Raw genomic sequence first — 24,604 nt, forward strand, 5'->3', positions numbered from 1 at the left:
GATCACCATGAGCAATGCGACCTCGGTGGCCCATCTTGCCCCGGTACATGCATGCAATGATTCGCCATCACACAAGCTGAAACAGGGCCCGGGGGCACATCGGATACAGTGTTGATTGAGAAAAGAAACATTTTAACAATCGCACAACACGCACATCCCATCTCACACACGAAAACACATTCTGAGGCTATTACGCTTTGACATGTCTAAGCACAATTTATATGAGACTCCAATCCTGGAGTCTGTGAGGAATATCTTCAGCCTCGTGTCCCCTTCTGTATTTTTGCTCCTTATCGTCCCGGCAAGTACGTTGTCATTATGGACTCTCGCCTCATACTTTACCTCTCCCTTGAAAAAGTACCCTGGGCCATTCCTCGCAAGTACGTGACGCAGGTACATGTCCGTAAATGGAAATTGCTGATTATGTAGAGTTCACGAGACTTTGGTACATGTATCAGGCCTCCACTGGTGACTCGCATCTCGTCCTCGAGAGGCTGCATAAGAGATATGGACCTATCGTCCGCATTACCCCGGATATTATCGACGTCGACATTCCTGAGATAATCAAGACCATCTTTAACACCAAGGGTGACTGGCTCAAGGTAAGTTACGGTTTACTTTCATCAAAAGGGCTGGCCTGATTGATACATTAGACACCCTTTTACCATGGTAGCAGCGCCCTGGTCAACGGGCACATTGTGCTTAACCTCTTCAGTCAAACCGACCCTGTGAAGCACCAAAAAGGAAGACAGCCCATCGCCAAACTCTACTCTAGTGCTGGCGTTAGTACGCTGGAACCTCATATGAACAAGGTCATCAACCAGTTGTGCGATGAATTAGAGAAGCGGTTCACTGGACATAATGCTGGGCAGGTTTGCAATCTAGGACAATGGATTTTGTTCTGTAAGTATCTTTTTATTATTGCCAACTTCTAGGACCTTGACTAACGTGTTAGATGCCTGGGATGTTGTCGGCGCCATCACCTTTTCTCAACCTATAGGATATCTTAAGAAAGGCTGCGACTTCGATGGCACCCTAAAAAATGCAGACAAGGCCATGGACTACTTTACTGTCGTAGGCACAATGCCTTTCTTGGACCGTATCTTTGACAAGAACCCCGTCTTTCATATGGGACCTCCTGGCTTCAACACTAGTGCTGAAATTTCTGTCAAGCACCTCATCGATAGATACCAAGGTAACGACAAAGAAAATCACGACCCTGCTCACCCTGACTTCCTCGACAAGTTTATCCAGATCAAGAACTCCAAACCAGATGAAGCCGACGATGCCCAAATCATCTCATGGCTTATGGTTAACATGATTGCTGGAGCCGACACAACTGCCATTACCATTCGAAGCGTCCTCTACTTTTCACTCAAGCACCCAAGCGTTTGGAAGCGCCTTACCGAAGAGATCCTACAGGCAGGCTTCCAGCAAGTTCCTGCGTACAAGGACGTCAAAGCTCTGCCATACACAGATGCCGTTTGCCGAGAAGCTTTGCGTATGCTGCCTGGTGTGGCAATGACCATGGAACGTTTTGTTCCAAAGGAGGGTTTCGTACTTCCCAATGGTGACTTTCTTCCTGGTGGCACTATCGTGGGCATGAATCCCTACATTGTGGCACGCAACAAATCAGTTTATGGCGAGGATGCCGACGACTTCCGACCTGAACGTTGGCTGTGCTCCGGCGACGAGACAGAAGAACAGTACCAGAGTCGTCTACTGGCAATGAACCAGGCAGATCTGTCTTTTGGAGGAGGTAGCCGCATCTGCATCGGAAAGTATATCGGCCTTTTCCAAACGTACAAGGTTATTGCTATCTTGCTCACGCGGTTTGAGATTGAGTTGGCGGACCCCAAGAAGGATTGGAAGGTGACAAACAGTTGGTTCCCTCGACAGGAAGGATTGGAGGTCAGAGTGCGCAAGAGAACTGGAAGTCGGTTACCGAAAAGTTCCTATTAGTCAAGGCCGTAGTGGATGAAACAACTAGGTCAGTTGGACAGAGAACATCACAGAGCCTAGCGTGGGTCGTGAGACAGGGTCAGTGTGATAACACTCATGATGGCTTTGTTTGTGGCACACAAGACGTGTTTTTACCACAATATATCTATCGTATCATATGTTGACCAACGTATCTCTTGAATATGAACTGAAAATCCAATGGTCAAGCTCACAATGCTGCGCTGCGCGCCAGTGCGACTGCTTGGTCGGAGTAGGACGTACCCTCGGCGTCTGAGCTGAACGAGCGTGCCACCCACCCATATAGTCCAACGCAGTGAGCGAAGGGCAGCTGAATTAAGTTGTGATCATATTTGGCCAGAGTTCAATCATCATGGGTAGTCTATGTGTAACTTGGGAAATACGATGGTCCAGATGATAAGGTCAAGCCTTTGAGGACCGAGGTGTCAATCATGAGAAACGCACTACGTCTTGTACGCTATAGTCACGACCCTTAAGCCATAAAGCGATGCCACGTAGTTGTGGCAGTTCGGCTTGCTAGGAGCGCACTTGTGACCGCTGGTGGTTATCGTCATATTTCACACGCTTCAGGTAGGTTTCAGGTTGTGCAACAACACCAATGCAGCAGCTGACCTAGATATTGTCTTTAGTTTGATTGCAGACCCGAACATCGACTTTTATGATCTTATGTGCAACAAACATATGATTGATGGGATCTGAAACATTTCAACGTTCTCTTTTCCTATGTTGAGCAGCTTTGTCAGATGATATGCATTGACATGGCTGGTAATATTTGATACACCTATAATATCGATCTCATTTACTCATTACCTGCGCCCATATGAACCATCAGAAGCTATTAACGCTAGGAAATAATTAAAATAATTGTTGTAGACATGACTGTAGCACTCAAATTTAGCTTTCTAGTTTCCCCTACCACCACCACTCACACATGCGTTGCTTGATCTTGATTGGTAGATGTAATTGATATACGTTTAGTTGTCTATCGTTAATAAATACGTTAGTTACAAGAAAAATAAATAAATATAAATATTGGAAGGAGTGAGAGTGATGTGCCTAAACAGGATAGAAAACTTTGTCACGGGTGACTTACCACAATACCCTTGATGTCCATGTCATCAAGTTTGATAGAGGCATCGCCTGTTGATGAATTGCACTCTATAATCTGATCGGTAGAATCACTTCGCGTCTTGTTTTTTCCCCCGTTGATAACGACGGTATGTCTGGATCTGGTCTGACCGAACTCATCTCTCTGAGATGAAGGGAAATGGCTTTGATGGCGGCTGTTCTGGTGATAGCGATCTCGGGATGACGGGTAGTCTTGACTGCCGGCGCTGAACTTGAGCTTGGAAGACAAAAGATCAATGCTGTTGTTATTAGTACAAGGATCGCAGGGTAAACCATGAGGTGACTTACTACAAGACCATAGAATACAAGCAAAAAACGGCGTAGAAAAAGCGATCGAGCTGAGTGGCGATATTCTCAGCAGTCTGACCAGCAGTCTTGAATGAATGCGTAACAGCACGAAGCACACCCTGTAAGGCCAGAAGTGCGACTCTCATTTCTGTGCTCCTGGCTAAATATTGGAAAAGACCACCGCTGCGTGCAATCTCGGCTGATGAAGCCTTCGCTGAAGTGAAGAGGACCATAAGGAAATATGCGCTGAGGCATTCGAGTAGGGCGATAAGGCCAAAGTAGCCGATGTGGATGTGGTTGATGGTCATGAGCAAGTCGTTGTTTTCGGCGAGGATAGAGCGAACTCGGAAGGTGATGATGACGATTCGAACCATGACGATACCCGCAATACCGGACCAGAAGAGAGAAGCAAAGACTCTCCATCTCAAGCCGCGAAGAACTCGTTTTAGGATGATGTAACTGTAAAATAAAAGCCCGGCTTCTTGCAGCTAACAAGCATTAGTCGAAGCTGTTCCCAGTCGATGAATGGTATCATACCAGCCAGAATATATCCGCAAATACCGAAGCTATTGCGGTCACCATCGGGGGGTGTTTCTGATAATACACCACATAACACAACCCGTTGGCGATAGCTCCAGCCGCCGATGAAAACATAGGCACGGCGGCCAGCAGCGTCCAGTTAGTGATACCGCATACTAGACATCCGAGGAGAACATTTCCCATGCATATTGTTGATAGTATAGACCAACTGAGCTCGAAGAATACCGGTACTGGTGCGGACGCCATTGTCGATCAGTCAGATCAAATCGTGTAAAAAAAAAGAAAGATGAACAAAATGACAGGAGACTAGGAGAAAAAAGCAATGCGACATGGTCGAGTAGTTTAAAGGAAACATCCTGGCCCAAGATGATCAACCTCCTTTTTAGTTAGACAGATCGCGACACATGCGCACTGCCTGCTCTTGTCACGTCTTGAAAGCTCGTGGTGACCCCTGATCCTGACTCGGTAACCAGGTCGCTGGCTCTATCTAAGCCACAAGTGTGTTACTTACGTACCAGGTAATCAAAATCGAAACTCGGATGCTAAGAGTGCATGCCGAGCTAGATTCGTTTTGAGCCAAAGATTGGCTCATCGAGTGCCGAATCCTTGTTACGTAGCTCGTGCTAAGCTGAAAGCTGAAGTCGGGTTCCCCGGAGTCATGAAATTGGGCAGCTATCTAAGAAACCGGTTGGTGAACTACAGGCTCTGGCAGTGGAACTAAGAAACTTTAAGAAAGCTTGGGCGATGGCTAAGCTTGATTGAAGTAGGCCTGACTCGTGTCCCCACGGGGAAAGGAGGGGAATCCCCAACGGTACTCTGTACTCTGTGCTAAAATAGAGTTTCGACCTTCGGCACCTGTCCATGCGTAGTTTCGCTCTGGTTACCTACAAAGGGGAAGGTAAACGTTTGGGTCAATGCCGTACTAATGTTTAGTCGTCCTCGGTAAACGAAAACTTACTTCCGTTCCAGTAATTCGTCTGTTAGCCTGTAACTAATGTCGAGCAAATCTACTGCTGTATTTGCATGTTCCGCATTACTCGGAACAGAGAAACGTGGCTGCAGTCATGTGCACTAATGTGAGTAATTGTAAATCACATCATTTCCAGCGCCCTGTTACACAGTCCGGTAGTTACTCATCTTCCGTGCGCAAAAGAGACGAAACAATCCAGATACACATGTCAAAGTGTAGATTGGCGTCCTGAGACTAGCGAACCGAGCCGAACAGGAGGGTGCTCACGTGTGATCAATGCTGCTGAAGCATTGATAATTCGGTATACGAGCCACTTGAGGCTAAGCGTGTTGGCAAGTGCATTTTAGTCGCTTGCTACCCATTTCCCCGTTCCTAGCTCAAGGACTTTTGACTTTGATCCTTTGATAGCATCGTTTCATGTAAACCGTAATGTGTTAATGCTGGCGACAAGCTTGCAGAATAACTTGAACGTTAGGAGTCGTTGTACCTGACGCCTCACTCATTCCATGGAAGCATCCATGACAAAAGCAAAGAACATTCGGCATGTGGCGTCCAACGGCATCCCACCGCGGGTTCTCGTTAAGGATGCAGCCACGGCGAAGCTAGTGATCAATTCAATCAAGCCACAGAGGGGACCCTTGCTTAGCGAAATGTCAGGGAAGGGTTTTGGATCAACTTCGTCCTTTGTTTCGTGTAGGCGACAAGAGGGAGATTACCGGCAGGCATTTGGTAACATCGGCATTTCATCTCACTGTGCTGTTGCTTCATACAGCTCGATGCAATAGCGTCGGTGGAGATTTTACCATAAAGGGAATACAGAGCAGTAGCGGATGGACTGTTGGCGTGTCATTGGAAATACTGAGTTGTGAGGATGGTCTAGACCACCTCACTATCATACGAGACAGTTGACAGCATTCATAACAAGAAATTGGCGCTGCCACGCTTGCCTTTGCTCTTTAGTAATTCGGCCTCTATTCTAAACAACGATAGCTTTGGCTAGATATCTGAGAGACTAAGCAAACTGAAGGCAAAACATAATACGACCTACCGTATACTTTTTATATCCAAGGCCTCTCAGCCGAAGTCCAAGCCATCTCAATTTATCCATGACAGTAATAAGGTTCATACGCCCGCGCGGATGAATAAGTCAATAAATGATGTAAATAGAGTTATCTCATTCCAATATCGATCTCACTTCAAGCTTTCCCATCACATGGCCCTTGACCTGTTCATAGCCAAGCCACTTTACTCTTCGCTGGATCTAAGTTACTGTGAAACTGTGGCTATCCAATCACCTGCTATCATAAGCGTTCGGGATAGAATACGGTCGCTGGAAATTGTTCAAGTTCTGAAGATACCTTGACCTGAAGATAAGGTTTCCATCATAAATCATACTTTTGAGCATTATGACTCCAATGCCCTCACAAGACCTGACGATACCTTGACATGGACCCTAGCAAATAACACATTCTTGGCATTTATGCGGATCACGCACGGTAGAGCAAGGGTGAAAGTGCGATTCTGCGGTCGGCATATCGCTGATTAGCTAGTAATTCATCGATTTAGGTTAATCCTTGGTCCTGGGTCTTATCGGAGGAAAAGTATTGTCCACCAGTTTCACAAGGCTGATATAGGTTATGTTCGAGATTCGACTGCTCCACGCCAAGACAAGCGAGAGACAGGGACATCCAACTTCATGATATGATGATCGACAAAACTTTTGACAGTTATGCGGGTGAGTATCGTATGACGGGCCGAACGGCCACTTGTTCCTAAGATCTGTTGGTTGTACGGCCTCGACAAGGATGTCGTTGAAAACCCCTCATGAAGACCAACAACAGACCACAAAGTGGTCTAATATTTTTCTTGACTTTTCTCAATCCTCCAGTTTCACAGATATTAAGTCAGAAATTAGCTTCAAAGCTTATCGAGCGGATATGTCGTCACCCAAATCGCACAAGTCTCAATCATCCCGCGGCCGTCAATCACCCATTGGATTGGATCAAATTGCGGCAGAGCAGCCGGCAATTGAAGTCGTAAGCCATCTCCGCGATTGATTGGGTTGATCTGTACTGATTTTGGGTTTGTTTGCGGCCGACAGGATAATGATTCCGATTCCTTCTACACCAAATCGTGAGCTTTATCGAACTGCCGGGTTCAGGGTCCCAAGTTCGCGCTAATACCTGGTAGGACGGGAATTACCGACACGGGGTCGCTTCGATCGTCCATCCTAAGTTACAAATGGGAGAATGGACGACGCTACCATGCCTATCAGGATGGATCCTACTGGTGCGCGAAATACGATGTTCGGAGGCTTTTATGAGGATTGACTGACTATCATTAGGGCTCCCAATGACGATCGTCAACAAGAAGCAGAAGATTTGATGTGGGTCACAAGCTTTGTGAGGTGTACAGCGCTAACGTTGATCGACAGGCACGAAGTGTACAAGATCATCCTGAATGGCGAGCTACACGAGGCTCCAATCAAGGACAACCCACAGGTGAGTCCATCCCCACGAAAGATTATTTCACACTCTAATCACCTGTCAGAGGGTTCTCGACTTGGGATGTGGAACTGGAATATGGGCAATGTGAGTGTTCCCAAGGACGTTGAAGTAGCACGTCTGACTATTTGCAGCGAGTTTGCGGATGCCAACCCATCTGCAGATGTGATTGGCGTTGACCTCTCACCCATTCAACCCAAATTTGTGCCTCCCAACTGTCGATTCGAAGTTGACGACATCACGCAAGAATGGACGTATCCTGACAATCACTTTGACTTTATCCATGTCCGCGCCATGATAGGCTCTATTCCTGATTGGACTGGCCTTTACAAAAAAGCCTACGCGTGAGCGAACTCTCGTCAAGACTCGATACACGCTGACCTTTCTTAGCCACATGAAACCTGGTGGTTGGCTGGAAAGCGTTGAGCTTTGGGGCAACGCAAAGTCCGATGACAATACCTTGAAACCCGACTCGCCCTGCCACAAGTGGGTTGAGGTCTTCAAAGAGATCGAGAAAATAACGGGCAAGTCCTTCTTTTGGGACAAGATGGCTCAGTCAATCAGCGATGCCGGCTTCATCAACGTAAAAGGCCGGAGGATCAAGCTTCCTGTTGGAACATGGCCGAAGGACAAGACGCTCAAGCAATGGGGTGCCTGGAATCGCCATTTCTTGCTCCAGGGCCTCGAGGGATTCTCTATCCGCGGCTTGACTGAACTGCTGGGTGTAAGTAGTTTGGCCGGTCTCGGACCACCGATAAATACAGAGCTGACTGACCAAATATTAGTGGAAGGTTGAAGATGTACAGCTGTTCTTGGCAGATATGCGCAAAGAGTTGACCAATCCGGATTTGCATTCGTATCTAGAGGTGTGAGTGCTTTTCAGACTACAGTTTCCAACATAAACGGTGGGATGATACTAACAGGTTCCTGATATAGCACCGTCTTCTACGGACAGAAGCCCGAGGCTTGATGATTATTAACCTAGGCCTGGTCGGCTGTTAAGTTACGGGATAGTGCGCGCCAGCAAAAAGTACATGAGCTCTTGATTGCCTTGATACTGGGAACGCTAAGTAAAGGTCAACCAGTCCATGTAAAGAACGATCTGTGATACAGGAGCTGCGACCATGTGAGGTTGTATAGACTGCATGATACATCTCTGATGAGGACTTATTCGCCCTGTCTCATGGTTTGACAACGGCATGTGCTTCACTTCAGATTCTGCTGGTAGAGTGAATATGGGAGCAGATTCAGAGCGACTGAATCAAAACCTGCGAATGGATGTTTGTCAGAGATTTTATTAAGCATGTGCCGTCGTATTTAGTACGTGATCTGGAACGGTGTATAAAAGAAACCAGCACCAAACAACTCTACACCACCATCGACAACGACTGTTCAATACTAGCGATGTATCCCTTTAACTCCAAGAAATACTTCCACGCGACGTTCGACAGAAGAGCCGATGTTCAAAACTCAGAGCCTGAAGCGCAGGATTACCATTTATTGAGTTCACGATATCTCGTTACATTCAGTCCTTACTTCATGTGTCTCGAACTTACAGCTCGTTCAGCCAACAACGACATACGAGCGGATGGAGGTATACTAGCAAATCTGATGACGAGAAGCGGGCTATATGAAACCTGGAAGACGGGTGGGAGGATAGTACTAGACGACAACCCAGAGCCTAGTTTTAAGTGGACGTTCGATCAACAGGAATGGTGAAGATGAGACCCATGTAAACCGGTTATATCTAGAGAATAAATACAAATAAATAAAAGCAGTATTTTTGCGACTAGGAAGATGTACGCCACGGGCAAGATGCGGCGAAGAAAGACATTGAGATGCGGGCCAGAGCATGTGATCGAGAAATCAGTGTTTCACTGAAACGAAAGGGTGGCCACTGTGTCCAACCTATCTGTGCTCACGAGACATGATACCGGTAGTTGTTAAGCGATAGAAACTGGGCAATCCGGCTGTGGGCAGTCCTGACATACTCACCGGTGATTACATCAGTGGACGACGCACTTTCTGTAACTCGCACAAAGGGAAACACTTGTATCACAAACGACATTTATCTACATAAGCCGACGACTGTGCACTTTCGTTGCATCAATAGATAAAAATTCCCCAAACATAACCATACCCTACATCAAACGATCAAACTCCAGAATCATGGCCTACTTTCTCCACGCACTATTCTTCAAGAGAGAAGGTGCACCATTCGACATGTCAAAGATGGTTGCTTTCCAGGATGCCACAGAGAAAAGATACAACATGGCATTCCATTTGGATGAAACCATACTTCAGCTCACTGTACCCTGTCTGCCATCGACGGAACAGAAAGCAAGGGACCAGTTATTCGCTGCGATGGATGAGTATGATCTTCACAATGAATGGCCGAAGGTTCTTATTGTCACAAATAATGACCAGAGTGGTGTTCCAAAGGCATATATCGATGGAACCCTGACAAGGGAACTGGGTAGGGAATAATTGTGATTGCGGCAAGCTAGGCCAACAGTTGTTATATAGCAGTCAATACTATTTAATCACGCGATACTATCACTTCTATCGAACTATAAATTCTACAGTAGCAACGTGTCTTCCCTCTAGCAGCAAAATCGTTCATAAACCAAGCAACAGAGATATTCCACAACTACCCAATCTAACATGGACGAGATTCGTTATATCAAAACGGTCTACCGCAAGAGAGGAAGTGGATCAGGTCACATGTATAGCTTGATGCGGTTCCTCGACAACACTGGAGACAAATATGTCTGGAGAGTCTCCAGGAACGACGAAGTTCTAATGATTTCGGAACGCCTGGGAGAGGATATGCATATGACTAGGCAGGAATACGATATGAAGCGTGCTGTGGAGGCGTCAGGGCTGTCCGAACATTTTGATGCTCTGTTTTCTGCGACTGCGACGGACCCTATTTCTATTCCTTATGTTAACCCGGAGGTATATGGGCGGATGTTTTCAGGTTCTCAGGGTCGTCGGCGACTGTTTCCATCGTAGGATGTCGCAGATTAGTAGCTAATTACTTGCGTTAATCACATACGCCCTCTCGTTCCAGAAGCTCTATTCACTGTGACTTGTCAAGTGCCATTGTGTATAAAGACCCAGAAAGCGCGGCCCTTTTTACTCTAGAAGGCATCCATTGGACATCTAGAAACTAAAACCGCAGGATACTGTAGGCATTTTCAGTCTAAAATGACTATAGTCTATGTTCACGCTCTGTTCCGCCGGAACACAAATCGATCAAGCCATTTACCAGCGCTATTTCGATTCCTCGAAGCCGGCCAAGGAAGACTCTTCATATCGTTGTTCATGAATGATCACGTACTCCAAGTCACAATACTGAGTGAGTATCAAGGTCTCTCCATAATGCTGCAAAATTTGCTAGACGCAATGCGGCCGTTTGGACTTTTTGAACATTGGAGCTACACTGGTGATTGTGTTTTGGAACAATTAGGGAGCGATAGGTTGTTCGACACATACTTTATGCGGGAGGAAGAACAAAGCTTTGCGTAAAACCCGACATAGTCTTTTGGAGAACAATAGATATATTCAGGTCCTCACTATGCTTCCGGTGAATTGAACGTGCTGTAATTGGCTCGATGATTCTCTTTGTAGCGTTTCTCTTGTTCGCTGTCAGGTACATGGACATGTCACTGTCTAGCTCTTGTTCTTGGTAAGAAGTTGGTGAATAGATGAAGTGAGCTGGTACTCGTCTCTCATTCATTGTAACAATAACAATTGGAACAGTTAAACGCTGACGGAGCGGGCCTTGGGCCTTGCGTATATAACACCACCAACCTTCCATTAGTCCTGACTCTGTATCTCATCAGAAACACCTTGAACACAAAGACTACTATCAGCACACAATCACAAACACAGACACAAGCACCATCACAAACACAAACACATCTACTTTCAACACCAAAGAATTCAGTATGGGTAACAAGGAGCACGTCGTTGTCGTCATGACTCGTAAGAGCAACGAGTCTTCGTCCAACGACGGAGAGATCAAGAAGCTTGACAAGTCATATGAGAAGAAGGGTGTTGTGATCGCAATCACACCTACGCAACTCCAGCTGGTCTTCAAGAATGGCCCGAACAAGGCAGTTGAGGCGGAGGCCGCCCCGAACCTGTACAAGCGGATGCACGACAAGAAGCTCATAGGAGCTTGGAAGTTTGTATACAAGTTGTAGCGGCTAGCCAGCTGAGATAGCCTTGATCAACCATGCGTCTTGCCAAGATGAAGGCGGTGATACCGAGGGGCGGTGTCAAAGACGGTGGAGTGGTTTGTAGAGGACTATATCCTAGAAAATAGAATTCAATTCTGCAGAAAACGTGTGCATAGTGATCTCGAGTCTTGATTCATGAAAGCATCGATAAATGTATTGACGTGAAAGCATCGTACGAACCGTACGAGACTGGTTAATGACCAAAGTGTAAACAAATTACTCAATGCAAGCCAATTGGCAGTTCCTGTTACTAATCCCATTATGACTTGCTTGTTTGGTTGTGTTGTTCCAGTTAAAGTATTGAGGCTTTCCGGAAGCATGGAGATAAAACCCGGGATAAAGCGCCCAAGACCAGCTAATTGAAGATCGTTTTAGTGAATTGGATCAAGCAGGAAATGCGAGTCGCGTGCCTTCTCTTTGTCTCAGACACGCCATGATGTCAACCAGAGACATTAGTGCAAACTTTAGCCAGTGCCAAGTTGCAAAAGGACACGATGTTGAATTCCTCGTCAATCCTGCTTTTGCTTATTGCATCCGTCCTAGCAGAACTACCCAAAAGCAAATTGTTGATCTCGATACTCTGGAACGGTGACGCTTGAAATGACGTGGGTGTCACTCTTAGTCTCGTAGGACCAAGACGTTAGCAGTCAACTCTTGTGAGGCTCTAAGCTAGAACTAGGCTGGTTTCACAATGACGCAGCTGATGTCACGACAGGAACCAGAAAATCATCATGAGCGCATCGACCAACATGTGATGACGCATTGGAAATTCAGCCCCAAACTCAGCTCGTCTACAACTCCAGATAAAGGGCTGGTGCTGGGCTCAATTCGTGGCTTGTGATTCTTATCCATCTACCTACTATTTCTACTTATCAATTGACACAACCTATTCAACCTTATTACAACTGTCTATCGTATTCGATAGTCATAACTCGCCGACATGAGCGGTATCCAGAACAACTTCCAGCCCGTCATGGCCGAAGACACCACCGGCCCCCAAATTAATGGACAGCGTCGACGATCGGGCCCCTTGAAGGACATTGTTGCCCAACAAGACAGTCTTTACAAGTACATCAGTGTAAGTTTCCCATGCAGGTTATCTTGACAGTAAATATTCACAACCGCTAGTGGGAGGACCCAGCTCGAACTATCGGATCCTACTTTGCTGCCCTCGGCTTTCTGCTCGCCGTCCACCATCTTCGCCTCACCCAACTGGCACTCAAGACCAGCGCCATCGGTCTTGGAGGTACGCGCATCAAATACGAACCATCATAGACTGTGGAAACTAACTCTGTCAAAAGTGATGTCTGTAGCCGAGTTCGCCGGTCGATCATTCGGTCCCAACAACTTCGTCTCTCGAATGCGTCCCAAGCAGTACAAGACCTTCCCCGAATCCACCCTCAACGCTACACTCAAGGACATCCACGATTTCATCCAATATGCTGCTGTCAAAGCTCAAAAGGTCATATTTGCCGAGGACCTCGAAAAGACATTTTCGGTATGTGCAGTCATTAATCCGCATGATCCGAGTCTAACGTTCAACAGGCCTTCCTCATCGCTACCTCGCTGTACTTCCTCACCCAGTTCATGACCCCTTTCGGAATTACCATTTTGGCCCTAACAACAGTCTACATTATTCCTCTCGTCAGATCCCCACAAGGCCGAGGCATCGCCCGCGACGGAATCGCACGAGCTCAGGAAATCGGCAACGTCGCTGTCGACCAGGCCAGCACTATGGCACAAGACAGCAAGGCCGCTGTTTCCAACATGGCGTCTCGTGCCCAAGACACCGCTTCCAACTTGACCTCCAGCGCCCAGGATACTGCTGGTACTCTTCGACAGCGTGCTGTTAACATGGTTCCTGCTAACATGGTTCCTGGAGTGATGAAGGGCAACACTGCTAGCGACATCACCTCCAGCGTCCCCCACAGCTCCTCCGAGCCTACTCAGGCTAGAGATGTCTCTTCCAAGTACCCCAAGGATGGCATGTCTTTCAATGAATCCAAGGAAATGGCTTCCAAGGCCGCCCATGACATGTCCCATAGCTTCGAAAAGTCACCCAAGTCTAGCTTTAATACTTCCGACAAGCCTAGTTACAGCAGCTCGGACAAGCCCAACTTCGGCACTCCCGTCAACCCTAGCTTCAATACTACCGATAAGCCAAGCTTCAGCAGTTTCGATAACGCCTCTCATGCCCCCGGTGTATCTCAGTCCGCTGTCCAAGGTTTCCCCGAGCCATCAAAGGACAGCTTCCCCTCCCACGGTCCCTCCGACGACTTTGGTGCAGTCACCAGCAACAAGTCACAGGCACCCAGCTCTCTTACCAGCAACATCTCCAACGTTCCATCCTTTACCGCTACCGGCTCCAACATGTCCAGCAACCAGGCCCCTGCAGGCAAACGACCATCCATCGACGATGGCGACTACGCCATCCAGAACAAGAGGGATCAGGGCTCTGATTACCAACGATTCGTTCCTCGCGAGGCTCCCAACAGAGGCAACCTTGGTACTGGCATTGATACATCGATGGGCAAGATGCCGCTCGGCGACGTGATCGATCAGAAGAACGAGGCTGGAGATAAGGCTCCGCCCCTGTCTGCTGGAGGTATCAACGCTATGAGGTAGATGTCTAGAACATCGTAAAAATTGGCTTCGTGAACTCGATAGGAAATTGAGAGATGGGAAATTGTTTATGACCATTCATGATTTATGTCCAACGTATTAAGGGAGTTTTCGTCACGGCGGCGCATGGAAAGCAATTGTACAGGTACTATCGACTGATCGTTTCCCGATAAATATGTATTCCAGTCAAACAGGCATGCTGGAAAATAAAAACCCTTATATTGCATTATTATTGATCTGATATGACCTTGTTCCGATAACTCGACGTGAATCTGGACATAGAGCTGTTGCTATTTGGGCGCCTTGAGGAATCAACCCTAGCCGAAGCACTGCCACATTGCGATCGTGCCAAAAATTAATTGTTACCATATCAAAGTTGAATGATCGTCCGGAAAGTAACAAATACGTCGTGCTCGGAGGAAAGCAGTACATCAATTGTTCAACAGAGCAGCTTTGCACGTGATCCTCAGCGAGGCCAGCATCGCTTAGTCATACATTTGAGTGGGGTTATACGGGACCTTCTGCGCTTTCTTCAACCGCGGTAACTTGGCCTAATCAACATCATGCACACACGCCCGTAACCTCTCTGTATCACTGCATTTGTATCACGACTTGCCAATTTCTAGTTTCCAGAAATCCCCACGCTGGTGCGAGTATCAATATACCATTGAGCCTGCGACAGTCGAGGAGCCCCTCTGGATTCCGCGAATCACAATTCTAGACCCTCAAGCCCCTGGCATAACACAATCCCAGCTGTCCGCCTTGGTCGTGTTTCCAGATCCATCCCATTTACTCTCGTAAGGGTAGGGACAGTACTCTGTACATTGTTAGCGACAGCGGTCATTTGTGCGGACGGGTTTACGTACTTCGATAGGCCGTGGCTTTTCCAGCAGTATCGTACTTCGCTCCAACAAGAGTGGCGGGCTCTTCACCATCCTCCACCCACTTTGTCAACGCAAGCAGAACATTTTCTTTGGCGTTCAGTCTATCCTCATCCATCGGGTATGCCTGCCCAACATCGAAAGCACCAGGGCCTCCGGAGCAGTGATACATGCCAGGGATAAAAAAGTGTCGATAAAAGGAGTGCATGTCTTCGAGAGTGGCGTTGAGATTACTCTGGACTTTGGCATAGTACTCTGCAATTAACTTGGGAGTGATAGTCTGATCCGCCTGTCCGTGGTAAGAAATGATCTTGCCACCCTTGGCATAGAACTTGTCCAACTTGCCCTCGGCTGCGTTGACGCCTCCCGGGTTTGTTTTGACGGCGAAGTCCATGTCCTTCACTGTGAAGTTATGCGGGGTCCAACTAGAGTCGTTGTAGACGGCCCCACGCCAGAAGTCCTGGATACCGTTAGCTGTAGCAGATTAAATAATGATTGGTGGTACACACCTGGAGAACCTTGTAGGCCAAGTCTGCAGTTCCATTGACCTGGTTGGCGGAAAAGACACTCGTATCTGAACCAATGTTAAAACCTGGGTAGACGATACGACCCTCGGAGTCAGCAAGGGGCTCGTATGCGGCCCGAACAGAAGCAACTTGTCGAGGCTTCAGGCACAGAGAGCTGTTGAGAACATCAGTGCCGCAAGCCATGATAGCGGGGTCGAACGCATGTGCAGCAGGGTTGTCAATAACTCCATCTTTGACACCATCTAGAGGATCAAACATCTCGATCTGCTTGGCGACTATCGCCTGCCACTGTTCAGGTCGAACATAAGCATCGGACTCAAGGTCAGGCCAGCCAATTCTGCGAGCCAGGATACCCTTGGACGCCACGATGTGGAGCCAGTCAATCCCAGGAGCTCCGGCAAGGATGCCATCGAAATCTTCGGGGTACAGTTGCGCATTTTGTAGACCTTGACGTCCTCCTGTGCTGCAGCCCTGGTAGTAGCTCTTCGACGCCTTCTTTCCGTAATACTGCTCGACGATTTGCTTGGCAACCTGTGCCTCGACGTGGATACCTCGATGGCCAAAGTCGTTGATGACCTCGGGCTGGTTGAGGAAGAAGTCAAACCCCTGCTCTCCATCATGGCCCGTGTTGGTACCGAAACTGGCAAACCCTAGCTGCGCGCCGTTCTGTACAAATCGGTAGTCAATGCATCCTCCGATACCACCGGTTCCGGTTGCCAGCAAACGACTATTCCAGTCATCGGGCAACCAAGCTTCAATTCGGGTGGAGCTGGATGCGCTGGTCGTAACATTGACAACAACTCTGCAAAGACTGCTTGTAATGTTGACTTTCAACGATGGCCCGCCGCAAGATGGGACAGTATTGGGAAGCGGGATCGCTTCGCCGAGTGTGTGATGACTAACGGAGTCCACAATTGCGTTTGGGATGGAAATGCAATCCGCAGAACATTTCGAGATTGGTTCTGCGAAAGCTGAGACAGCGAAAGCTGGAAGACCGAAGAGAACTTTGCTGAGAGTTGGAGTCATTTTTGGCAAATACAACCAAGCGCCAGAATGTCCTCTGCGTCGGAGGCACTGCCAAGCGACACCTCGGCAGTATTTATACGCTCCATTCTCAACAGCATCGAGGTAGTATCGGCAAACTTGCAGACCGAAAACAAGATCATGACGGCCTAGTCTATTTCCTCTCTTGGTAATTCTCCGCAATTCGGCCTCGGCATCCGTCGCCGACGAGTAGTAGCGTCTGTTGAAGTCTCGACGAAATGCCTCACTTTGCGGGGGTACCGGTACAATGGATCTGGGGAAGTCCGGAGCTGGTTTCTGAATCTGCCCAAGTCCCCGAGCTGTACGGTATCCTGTCAGGCAACCCACCGGCCTGTCACCGATCAAGCTTGATCTGGATAAGCTGGGCGGAGGAGTGAACCATGATGGCGGAAATGTTTCGCGATGGATCTGTTTCTGCATCTACAACATGAAGGACGTCTGTAAAATGCTTGAATGTGTACCAACCACTAAAAAAGTATGTAAAAATGTAAGGTCACTTATTTCAGTCTCAGAATAAGGTTACATATTTCCAATCCTTCGTTCTATGACTCACGCTAGAATGCGAAAGTATGGCAAGAAAAAGGGTTACCCAAGACTTTAAAAATCGTGATAACATGACCAAAAAAAAAAGCAATCTTATTTGCTGTCAATCGAATCTCGATCGTACTTCCGCGAGATTCCTCGGTTTCAATACATGTTACAGCTGATAGCCGGGGGGGGGGGCTTGAATTAGCTGGGGAACATGTTTCTCATATAGATAGATATAATAGGTCTACTGTCGGGTTGTTTCCACGTGTGAGAACGGTCAATATGATCCATCGCAACTCACCTTACCCATGCCCCTCACTGAACCTGAACCTGAGCCAGTCTAAGTCAAGCTTCTTCCGGGAGATGGCGTTAATCGGACCCGAAACGTTAATTTTTCAATGTGGCTCTGCTCTTGCGACGTAACGAGTGTCTGAGTCTAAGATATGAGCCTGAGTCTGGAGTATCACGACAAGACAATTTTCAAAAGTAGGTGCCTACGTGGGTTAATGGGGTTGTTGGACATAGCCAGATGACTATTCAAGGCTGTCTGATGGATGTTAAAGGCATATACAGAATATCAGATGTAGGTAATGCTAGTAGCCTGTTAATAGCCTTGTTTTGTAACTTGAATATATTGGAAAACCCCTGCGCCCGCTGTCGTATTGGATCTGGGTATGGTATCGATATTGTTGACAAGACGTACTTGGTTCTTTCTGGTTCCAAATGGGTAGCAATATTGTGAGTCACATGTCCCGGTTTGACCGTGACCAACCGAAAGGCTTTGGAACTCCTAGGAGCAGAAGTGGATAGTAGCCTCTCGAATGGTGTTGGAACTGAAATAAAGAGTCTACAGTGATCCAAAAGACACAGTGTCACATGACAACGCGTGGCAGGGCGCGAAGCAGGAGTGAAAATCCCCAACGTAACGCGTAGCCTGAGGTCATAAGATCACCAGTCACCTCGATGATATTCCAAAGAAACGCCGAGCTGCTATTTTAACTATCAGTAATGCCCGCAACAAAGTCAAATGTGTCTGCCCGAAAAAGGTTGGTGAGTAATGGGCCGATGTTGCTCTAGAAATGAGTGCTACACTGCTAAAGCAAGCGGCATATCAAACGAAATAGACATTTGTTTTTCTTCTTGCTTTTGAACTCAGTAATGGCCTGAAATTTCTGAAAGCACGAAATCTTAAATGCTGTTGTTATATAAACGCAAAGAATTCCCATCAATGACCTTTTCTTTCTCTTCTCTTCATCAATAATTGTATTCAACTTGGACACCACCACAAACACAAACTACATCCAAGATAGCATACAATTCATTAACACCATGTCATACAACAACATTTACTCTCGGAATCCTTTGTTCATGGGGCCACCCAGGACCCTAACAACACACCCTGGACAGACTCAGTCGGTCCACACACAAGGCTTGGGTTTCCCTGCCCAGCCTCAAGTCCAGCCAGCCTACTACCCAGGCATGGCTTTCGCCCCCCCGGCTGGTCAGTTCCAGTCTCCCCCTCCCCCTCCTCCGGCTGGTCTGTACCAGCCTCAAGTCCAGCCTAATTATCACCTGGACTTTAACTTCGATCTCCAGCCTGTTGACATTCAGGCTGGTCATATGCACGCTGGTCAAGCCCAACCAGCTTATAGCTCAGGCTTGGCTTACCCGGTCCAGCCTGGCCAGGCCCAAGCTTGTGCCCCAGCTGCCGCTCCCCTTGACCAGCCACATTCAAGCTCACGTATCACCGACGGAGACGGTCCCCCATCGGACGACGCAGTTCGTCGTATGGCGCGTCAACTCCAGCGCTTTTACGAGAGTCCAAAGACGCTGGGGAATAAGGACCTGGTCAGCGAGGATGACATCAAGCTGGCCAAGAGCCTCGATCCCCGCACCAGCACGTACGATGGTGGTAGGTGGCCGGCTCACTGGATGAGGGTTGATGGAAGGGAAAGCTTCATCGAGGAGCTGGGCGCCTTCCGAATCTTCGGAAGCGGTCTCACTGTGCCTCTGGTCGATCCCGAACTCGGACAGGGTCCTGCGCCTGTAGCGCCGGCTGACCATCCCCATAATGATAGGGGGGTAGCCGCCAACGCCATCATTATTCCTGATGATGAGGAGATGGCCAACGATATGCTGGCCTACGGTCAGGAGATGCCCGACTTGCCGGCTGAGATCTTGTTTGATGAGGACTATATGCCGGCTAAGACCTTCGTCAACGGGGTGGACGACGAGATGCCGGCCGAAGATGAGGAGATGGCCGATGCTGGGGAGGTGGCCGGCAATGGGGAGATGACCGACGATATCGTCGGTAGTGATGAGAACTTGGCCGCCCCTGCGCCAGCTGAGGACTTCGCTGAGGAAGTCCTCGATGAGCAGGATCTTTTTTTGAAGGCCGCACTCTTAAAAGCATTGGGTCGTACGGAGTGAGGTTGGGGGGGCAAAAACTAACAGCCCCGAAAAGAAAATATGTACTACTGTGTTTCAAAAAGCATTCAATATTCATGTATTTAGAAATTAAGAGCACATGGTAAAACCATGCTGTATTATTACTTAGGATAGACTAATGAAGACGAATTTGTTTAAAAATGCCAAGTCTCGGTTGCAGGCATCACTTGGTACCTTGGATGGCTACGATGTCTGGTGCGTGTGTGTCAATCTGAGTGAATCTAGTACCTCAGTACGTAGTAGCCAGCCTTTCGAAATGACTTATGCTGAGTACGTACCAAGTTCCACTTCAGCCACCAAATGTGAGGTTGAATTCTTCAGAGTCAATTTCATGAGCAGAATTTGAACTGAACTTTACAGCGAACTTCGTATTCGCACGCAATTCGAGTCCTTGTTTCTCCCTTTCTTTGTTTTCGCATCAGGGTCATGGTCATGGCTCGCCGCTAGTATGGTGATTAACAAAGGCGCATCAAGGAGCAGTCAATCATGATGGGGAGGATGTGCATCACGGACCATACTGAATTCCATTCACTGATGTACCTTAGTACTTATGTCCCACGCGTATAAAGCAGCTGACATCTTCCTCCTTTGCAGCCTGACCTGGAACGTGACCTGTAGCAAGGAAGGAACCACTCCCACCATGACCAAGTTTACGTCTCGGTACAGTAACGAGATTCAACATGTAAACAATTCCTTTCATCCTGACTAGCCATCTGGTCTCTGACTCCCTGTAGATGGTGTATGTTGCCGGCGAGACGCAAGATGTCTCTGCAGAGACACTGACACTGGTGGAGCAAATTGTTCACCAACAAATTCATCATTTGGTAAGTTGCACGTGCTTCCATTAGATCACTACTAACATCGCCACCAGCTTTCTGCCGCCAGCGAACTCGCTGCACGTCGTCGCAAACGAGTTATTTCCATCTACGACATCATATTCCAAATTCGACACGACACCGCACGCGTCGCACGAATCCAAAAACTTCTACGATGGCGGGCTATTCGTCGAGAAGCCAAGAAGTCGAATAAAGAAGCCGATGGCGACGTCGACATAGACGAAGATGATCTCTCCGAAGACCCCCTCGAAAGCCCTCCGAATGAAGAGGCCGCTACCAAAAAGACAGAAACTCCCGCCACCATCCTACCTTGGGACATCGAATCTTTTTTCTCGGTCGTCCCCCCTGGTGGTGATACCAACGAATCGCTCCTCGACGACCCAAGCGACGTTTCCCTGAAAACTCTCCGCTGGGCAGACGAAATCACAAAGAACATGTCGAAAAAAGAGTACGATAGGTGGTTTACCCACCGCAAAGCGTCGTTCACCACCCGCAAACCGAAGCGTTTTCGCGAATGGGCAGGGATTGGTGTCGTGTTCCAAGTCTTGAAGAAAGATGATACCCTCGAAATAATTGGATTTTTGGCGGCGGAGATGGTCAAACGCCTTACGGATATAGCACTAACGATCCAGGCACAAGATTTGACAACGCATAGAAAACAGAACGGTCAATCGGCGGCTGCTCTCGGGACGAGACGATACGGGATGTTTGTGCCAATCGATACTGGGAGGCCACCAATCGATATTGTGCATATTCGGAGGGCTTTTGACGAGACACAAATGAAACCCAAGCGCAAGCGGGTGAGGCTGAGTAGGATTCCGGGAAAGAGGACGTTGGAGTTGATCTAGATTTGGGAAGCGCTACAGATTTGGATATGCCCCTCACGCCAACTTCAACGGTTGGATACTTATGGAAGCCTTTGTTTGGCTGGTAACCAGTTGATGGTTGTGGCTTCAGAATACTTACATGAAGAACAACAGATCCTATTTAAACTATGATTCAACTACATCCTTCAAAGCGACCAGCTCTGCATTCGTCCACTCCTTCACTTTTCCCTGCCATTTTCCGCCTGTTCCTCCGCCCTTGATGTCCTTGACTACAGACTTGACCTTTTTCGCCATGGCATCAACAGCGACTTTGTCGCCAACGATGACGACCGGGCCACTACCTTTGGGCTCGCCAATAGCAATGACTACGACAAATCCGGTACCTTCGAGAAAATCCCGCGTTTCAACGACGATTTTGTTAATAAAATCGGTGCTTCCTTCGTAGCGATGGATATACGCATTCATCTTGTTCTGGACGATACTTCTGATAGCATGCTCGCTTTCGAACTTGGCTACTTCGAGCAAGAGCTTTCGTTCGGCGCGTTTGAGGTCGGTCACGCTGTCGGACAAGGCGGTGGCACGGGTCACTACTTCGGTCGGGTTACTGCTCGAGGACATCATTTTGGCAATGGTGTTGATTGCGCTGACGGACGAGCTTGCAAGGTTGATGGCGCGGTCGCCTGCGATAAAGGACAAGCGGCAGTTCTTGCCGTGGACGGACTGTGTCGAGCCGAGAATGATAAGGGATATGTGCGATGTTTGCGAAAGATGGGTGCCGCAGCATCTATTAAAGTTAGTCAAAATTCTGTAAACGAGAACGAAAGACTTGCGTATTCTCGTCAAGGTCTCCAATGTGAATAACCCTGACAACACCGTCAGACTTGTCATAGTCTCCAGGCAGCTTATTATGATTCGCATCATCTGGAGTGTCAACCTTGATTGACAAGTTATCTCGAATCTTCTCGGCGCATTCCATCTGGATAGCCTGCATCTCCTCGTCGGTAGGTTTCCTCTGCAGGTCAACATAGTTGAAGCCTCCATCAGTGCCCATGCCCCAACCCAGTGTCTTCAGCTCGTGGTTTTTCATCATGACTGCTGACAGCAGGTGCTGGCCAGTGTGCTGCTGCATATGATCCCATCGACGCCCCCAGTCGATTTCCTGACGGACCTCAGTCCCAGGAGCGATAGGCTTTGGCGAGTGGATTACACATCGGAGGCCCTCTCGCTGCACATTTGTGATGGGAATTAGGGCTAAATCTTCACCCGAGAGCGGAGTGATTGTCCCATGGTCGCATGGCTGCCCGCCACCTAAAATCCGTGTAAGTGAGTTGGTTGAAAGGAGGGGTAGTAAAATTTAACCTTCTGGGAACAAAACAGAGTTGGAGCACTCGATTAACCACTCGGGCTGGGCTTGTTTTTTTGACTTTTGCGCTGATTTCTCACAAGAAATTATTTTAGTTTCAATACTTCGAAGGTAAGAGTCGGATTGGCAGGCCAAGTCGCCGACAACACGGCCGGTCTCTTGCTGAGCCATATTTTAGATGGGGTTTGTTAAGGGAACGCGTCAACATGTGATGGGGGGTTGGAGTTAAAGTGGTATTGGCTTGTGAGTCATGATTACTAAGATGATTAGCACTTGACGTGGGTAAGCACTGTTACAGCAATATCTCAGCCATGACCACAGACTCCATATCATGTCATTGCAATAGCGCATTTTAGACAAGTTCTTGCATTAATACTTTTACTACCATCAACACTGATCACGTATGTTCTCTTGATCAACATGTGCTTATCACAAAAACAAGACAAAACATACATATTGACTGCCCATCTACTTCCACTCAACACAAACAACCCGTGTTCTTCCCTTATCTTCAGACACGCGCTTGAATGTGCAACATGCTATCCACCCGATCATTCTTGCCCAGCAACGAAAGAGTCATACCATCGTTGATGCAGCCGGGCGATTTCCCCGTCGGAAAACTCTGAATCGCTGTCGTCTGTATCTATGTCACAGGTCAACACATTGAATCCAACGCTTGTCAATCGCGACATTCGTACTCACCATCGGGAGGTTCCCCAACATACTCGAATGGGGAAGGGTCCTCAATGCGGCTCTCGTCTTTGAGGTGAATCTTTAGTTCGTCTGGGTCGAACCAATCTTTCTGCGAAGCCTCAATGACATCTCTGTCAACGGTACCACCGCTTCGCTCAATGTCGATTCGAGAACGGAATGTCACAGAGACAATGTAGTAGTCGATTCTTCCAGGCTCCGTCTCGTCGCGAACCCATCGTTTGTTGTCCCACGTGCTATCGCCGCTCCATCGACTCTCCTTTCTGCCACCGCCTGATGCATCGGCGTAAAGCACAGGACCGTCTAAGCGTTTAAAGTACCACTTCTTGACCATGTGATCAGCGATCTTGTCAACCTGGTCCTTCTTTCTCTCCAAAGATTCCAGCTCGATGCAGAATTGCTTTGTGCACCAATGTATGCTTCTACCAACGTCCTCAATCCAGTCGCCTGCGAAACGAAGAGGTTCATCGTCTTCCCAAAACCACCAATCAGTGTGGCGAAATGTGAGGGTGTGGATGCGAGGCGCGAGCAGTGACGGCACGATACAACTCACAACACCCTCTTCGAGCTTGTACATCTGTACATAGACTCGAAGTCTCTCAATCTCGAGCTTGTCTTGCACCGGCAGCTGTGTAACGATTCGACTAAGCATGTGTCTCAAGTCAAAGAAACCAGACCTTCCAGGCGGGGCACGATCCGGAGCCGTGGCCCATCTCATGTGTTCTCGCAAATAAAATGGTTTGAAACACGTCTCGCGATAGACGGCACGGCATGTGCGGAGGAGTCTGGTATCGGTCGATTGATCAGCCTCGCATGAAGGACGAGTATAGTATGTCTGTTTGCTGTATTGCATGTGTGGTCTGGGGTCAGGATGATCAGTCAGGGCGTAGGAGAAGATCTTGTCTCTGACTTCAGCGGGGACAATGGAGAAGAGAGGCGAGTCTGTCTGCGGGTTCCCAGGGTCTGACAGGATGGTTTCACAGAGTGATGGTCTAAATATGATTGGTTCCATTTTGATTAGATTTGATAACAGAACGAGGTGGATTGACGGATGGTTGAGGTTAACAATGGGATAGATGATGGCTCTTTTAAAATCCATTTCCAGCTCAGGCGGCTGTGCGGGGTTTCTTATAGTGAGCCTCTGTTGTCTTGAACCAACC

General features: G+C 48.0%; 10 protein-coding genes across 10 annotated transcripts, besides 1 other annotated feature; 6 read left to right on the forward strand and 4 right to left on the reverse strand.

Moving 5' to 3' along the window:
- Positions 1-202: 202 nt before the first annotated feature.
- FPSE_02258 (uncharacterized protein) lies at positions 203-1,962 on the forward strand (the record flags this gene model as incomplete). Its single annotated transcript, XM_009255377.1, has 4 exons — positions 203-380; positions 430-602; positions 654-903; positions 956-1,962. 4 exons carry the CDS (start codon positions 203-205, stop codon positions 1,960-1,962), a joined length of 1,608 nt encoding a protein of 535 aa, XP_009253652.1.
- A 534-nt stretch (positions 1,963-2,496) lies between these two features.
- On the reverse strand, positions 2,497-4,182 carry FPSE_02257 (uncharacterized protein; the record flags this gene model as incomplete). The annotated part of the gene is made up of 4 exons (XM_009255376.1): positions 2,497-2,592; positions 3,074-3,347; positions 3,397-3,884; positions 3,934-4,182. 4 exons carry the CDS (start codon positions 4,180-4,182, stop codon positions 2,497-2,499), a joined length of 1,107 nt encoding a protein of 368 aa, XP_009253651.1.
- Positions 2,992-3,014: a repeat region.
- A 2,529-nt stretch (positions 4,183-6,711) lies between the features above and the next one.
- Positions 6,712-9,129, forward strand: FPSE_02256 (uncharacterized protein; the record flags this gene model as incomplete). The annotated part of the gene is made up of 8 exons (XM_009255375.1): positions 6,712-6,942; positions 7,068-7,195; positions 7,251-7,407; positions 7,457-7,497; positions 7,545-7,754; positions 7,801-8,134; positions 8,196-8,278; positions 8,766-9,129. The coding sequence occupies 8 exons, from the start codon at positions 6,712-6,714 to the stop codon at positions 9,127-9,129; spliced, it is 1,548 nt and encodes a 515-aa protein (XP_009253650.1).
- A 945-nt stretch (positions 9,130-10,074) lies between these two features.
- On the forward strand, positions 10,075-11,621 carry FPSE_02255 (uncharacterized protein; the record flags this gene model as incomplete). The annotated part of the gene is made up of 2 exons (XM_009255374.1): positions 10,075-10,368; positions 11,259-11,621. 2 exons carry the CDS (start codon positions 10,075-10,077, stop codon positions 11,619-11,621), a joined length of 657 nt encoding a protein of 218 aa, XP_009253649.1.
- Positions 11,622-12,597: 976 nt separating this feature from the next.
- Positions 12,598-14,282, forward strand: FPSE_02254 (uncharacterized protein; the record flags this gene model as incomplete). The annotated part of the gene is made up of 4 exons (XM_009255373.1): positions 12,598-12,735; positions 12,786-12,903; positions 12,959-13,155; positions 13,203-14,282. The coding sequence occupies 4 exons, from the start codon at positions 12,598-12,600 to the stop codon at positions 14,280-14,282; spliced, it is 1,533 nt and encodes a 510-aa protein (XP_009253648.1).
- A 722-nt stretch (positions 14,283-15,004) lies between these two features.
- Positions 15,005-16,713, reverse strand: FPSE_02253 (uncharacterized protein; the record flags this gene model as incomplete). Its single annotated transcript, XM_009255372.1, has 3 exons — positions 15,005-15,096; positions 15,146-15,620; positions 15,670-16,713. 3 exons carry the CDS (start codon positions 16,711-16,713, stop codon positions 15,005-15,007), a joined length of 1,611 nt encoding a protein of 536 aa, XP_009253647.1.
- Positions 16,714-18,588: 1,875 nt separating this feature from the next.
- FPSE_02252 (uncharacterized protein) lies at positions 18,589-19,689 on the forward strand (the record flags this gene model as incomplete). The annotated part of the gene is made up of 1 exon (XM_009255371.1): positions 18,589-19,689. One exon carries the CDS (start codon positions 18,589-18,591, stop codon positions 19,687-19,689), a length of 1,101 nt encoding a protein of 366 aa, XP_009253646.1.
- A 658-nt stretch (positions 19,690-20,347) lies between these two features.
- FPSE_02251 (uncharacterized protein) lies at positions 20,348-21,391 on the forward strand (the record flags this gene model as incomplete). The annotated part of the gene is made up of 3 exons (XM_009255370.1): positions 20,348-20,389; positions 20,442-20,531; positions 20,579-21,391. The coding sequence occupies 3 exons, from the start codon at positions 20,348-20,350 to the stop codon at positions 21,389-21,391; spliced, it is 945 nt and encodes a 314-aa protein (XP_009253645.1).
- Positions 21,392-21,535: 144 nt separating this feature from the next.
- Positions 21,536-22,904, reverse strand: FPSE_02250 (uncharacterized protein; the record flags this gene model as incomplete). Its single annotated transcript, XM_009255369.1, has 3 exons — positions 21,536-22,154; positions 22,252-22,678; positions 22,730-22,904. The coding sequence occupies 3 exons, from the start codon at positions 22,902-22,904 to the stop codon at positions 21,536-21,538; spliced, it is 1,221 nt and encodes a 406-aa protein (XP_009253644.1).
- A 380-nt stretch (positions 22,905-23,284) lies between these two features.
- On the reverse strand, positions 23,285-24,456 carry FPSE_02249 (uncharacterized protein; the record flags this gene model as incomplete). The annotated part of the gene is made up of 2 exons (XM_009255368.1): positions 23,285-23,376; positions 23,436-24,456. 2 exons carry the CDS (start codon positions 24,454-24,456, stop codon positions 23,285-23,287), a joined length of 1,113 nt encoding a protein of 370 aa, XP_009253643.1.
- Positions 24,457-24,604: the final 148 nt, after the last annotated feature.

The sequence above is a fragment of the Fusarium pseudograminearum genome, chromosome 2, assembly GCF_000303195.2.
Source record: "Fusarium pseudograminearum CS3096 chromosome 2, whole genome shotgun sequence".
NCBI lineage: Eukaryota > Fungi > Ascomycota > Sordariomycetes > Hypocreales > Nectriaceae > Fusarium > Fusarium pseudograminearum.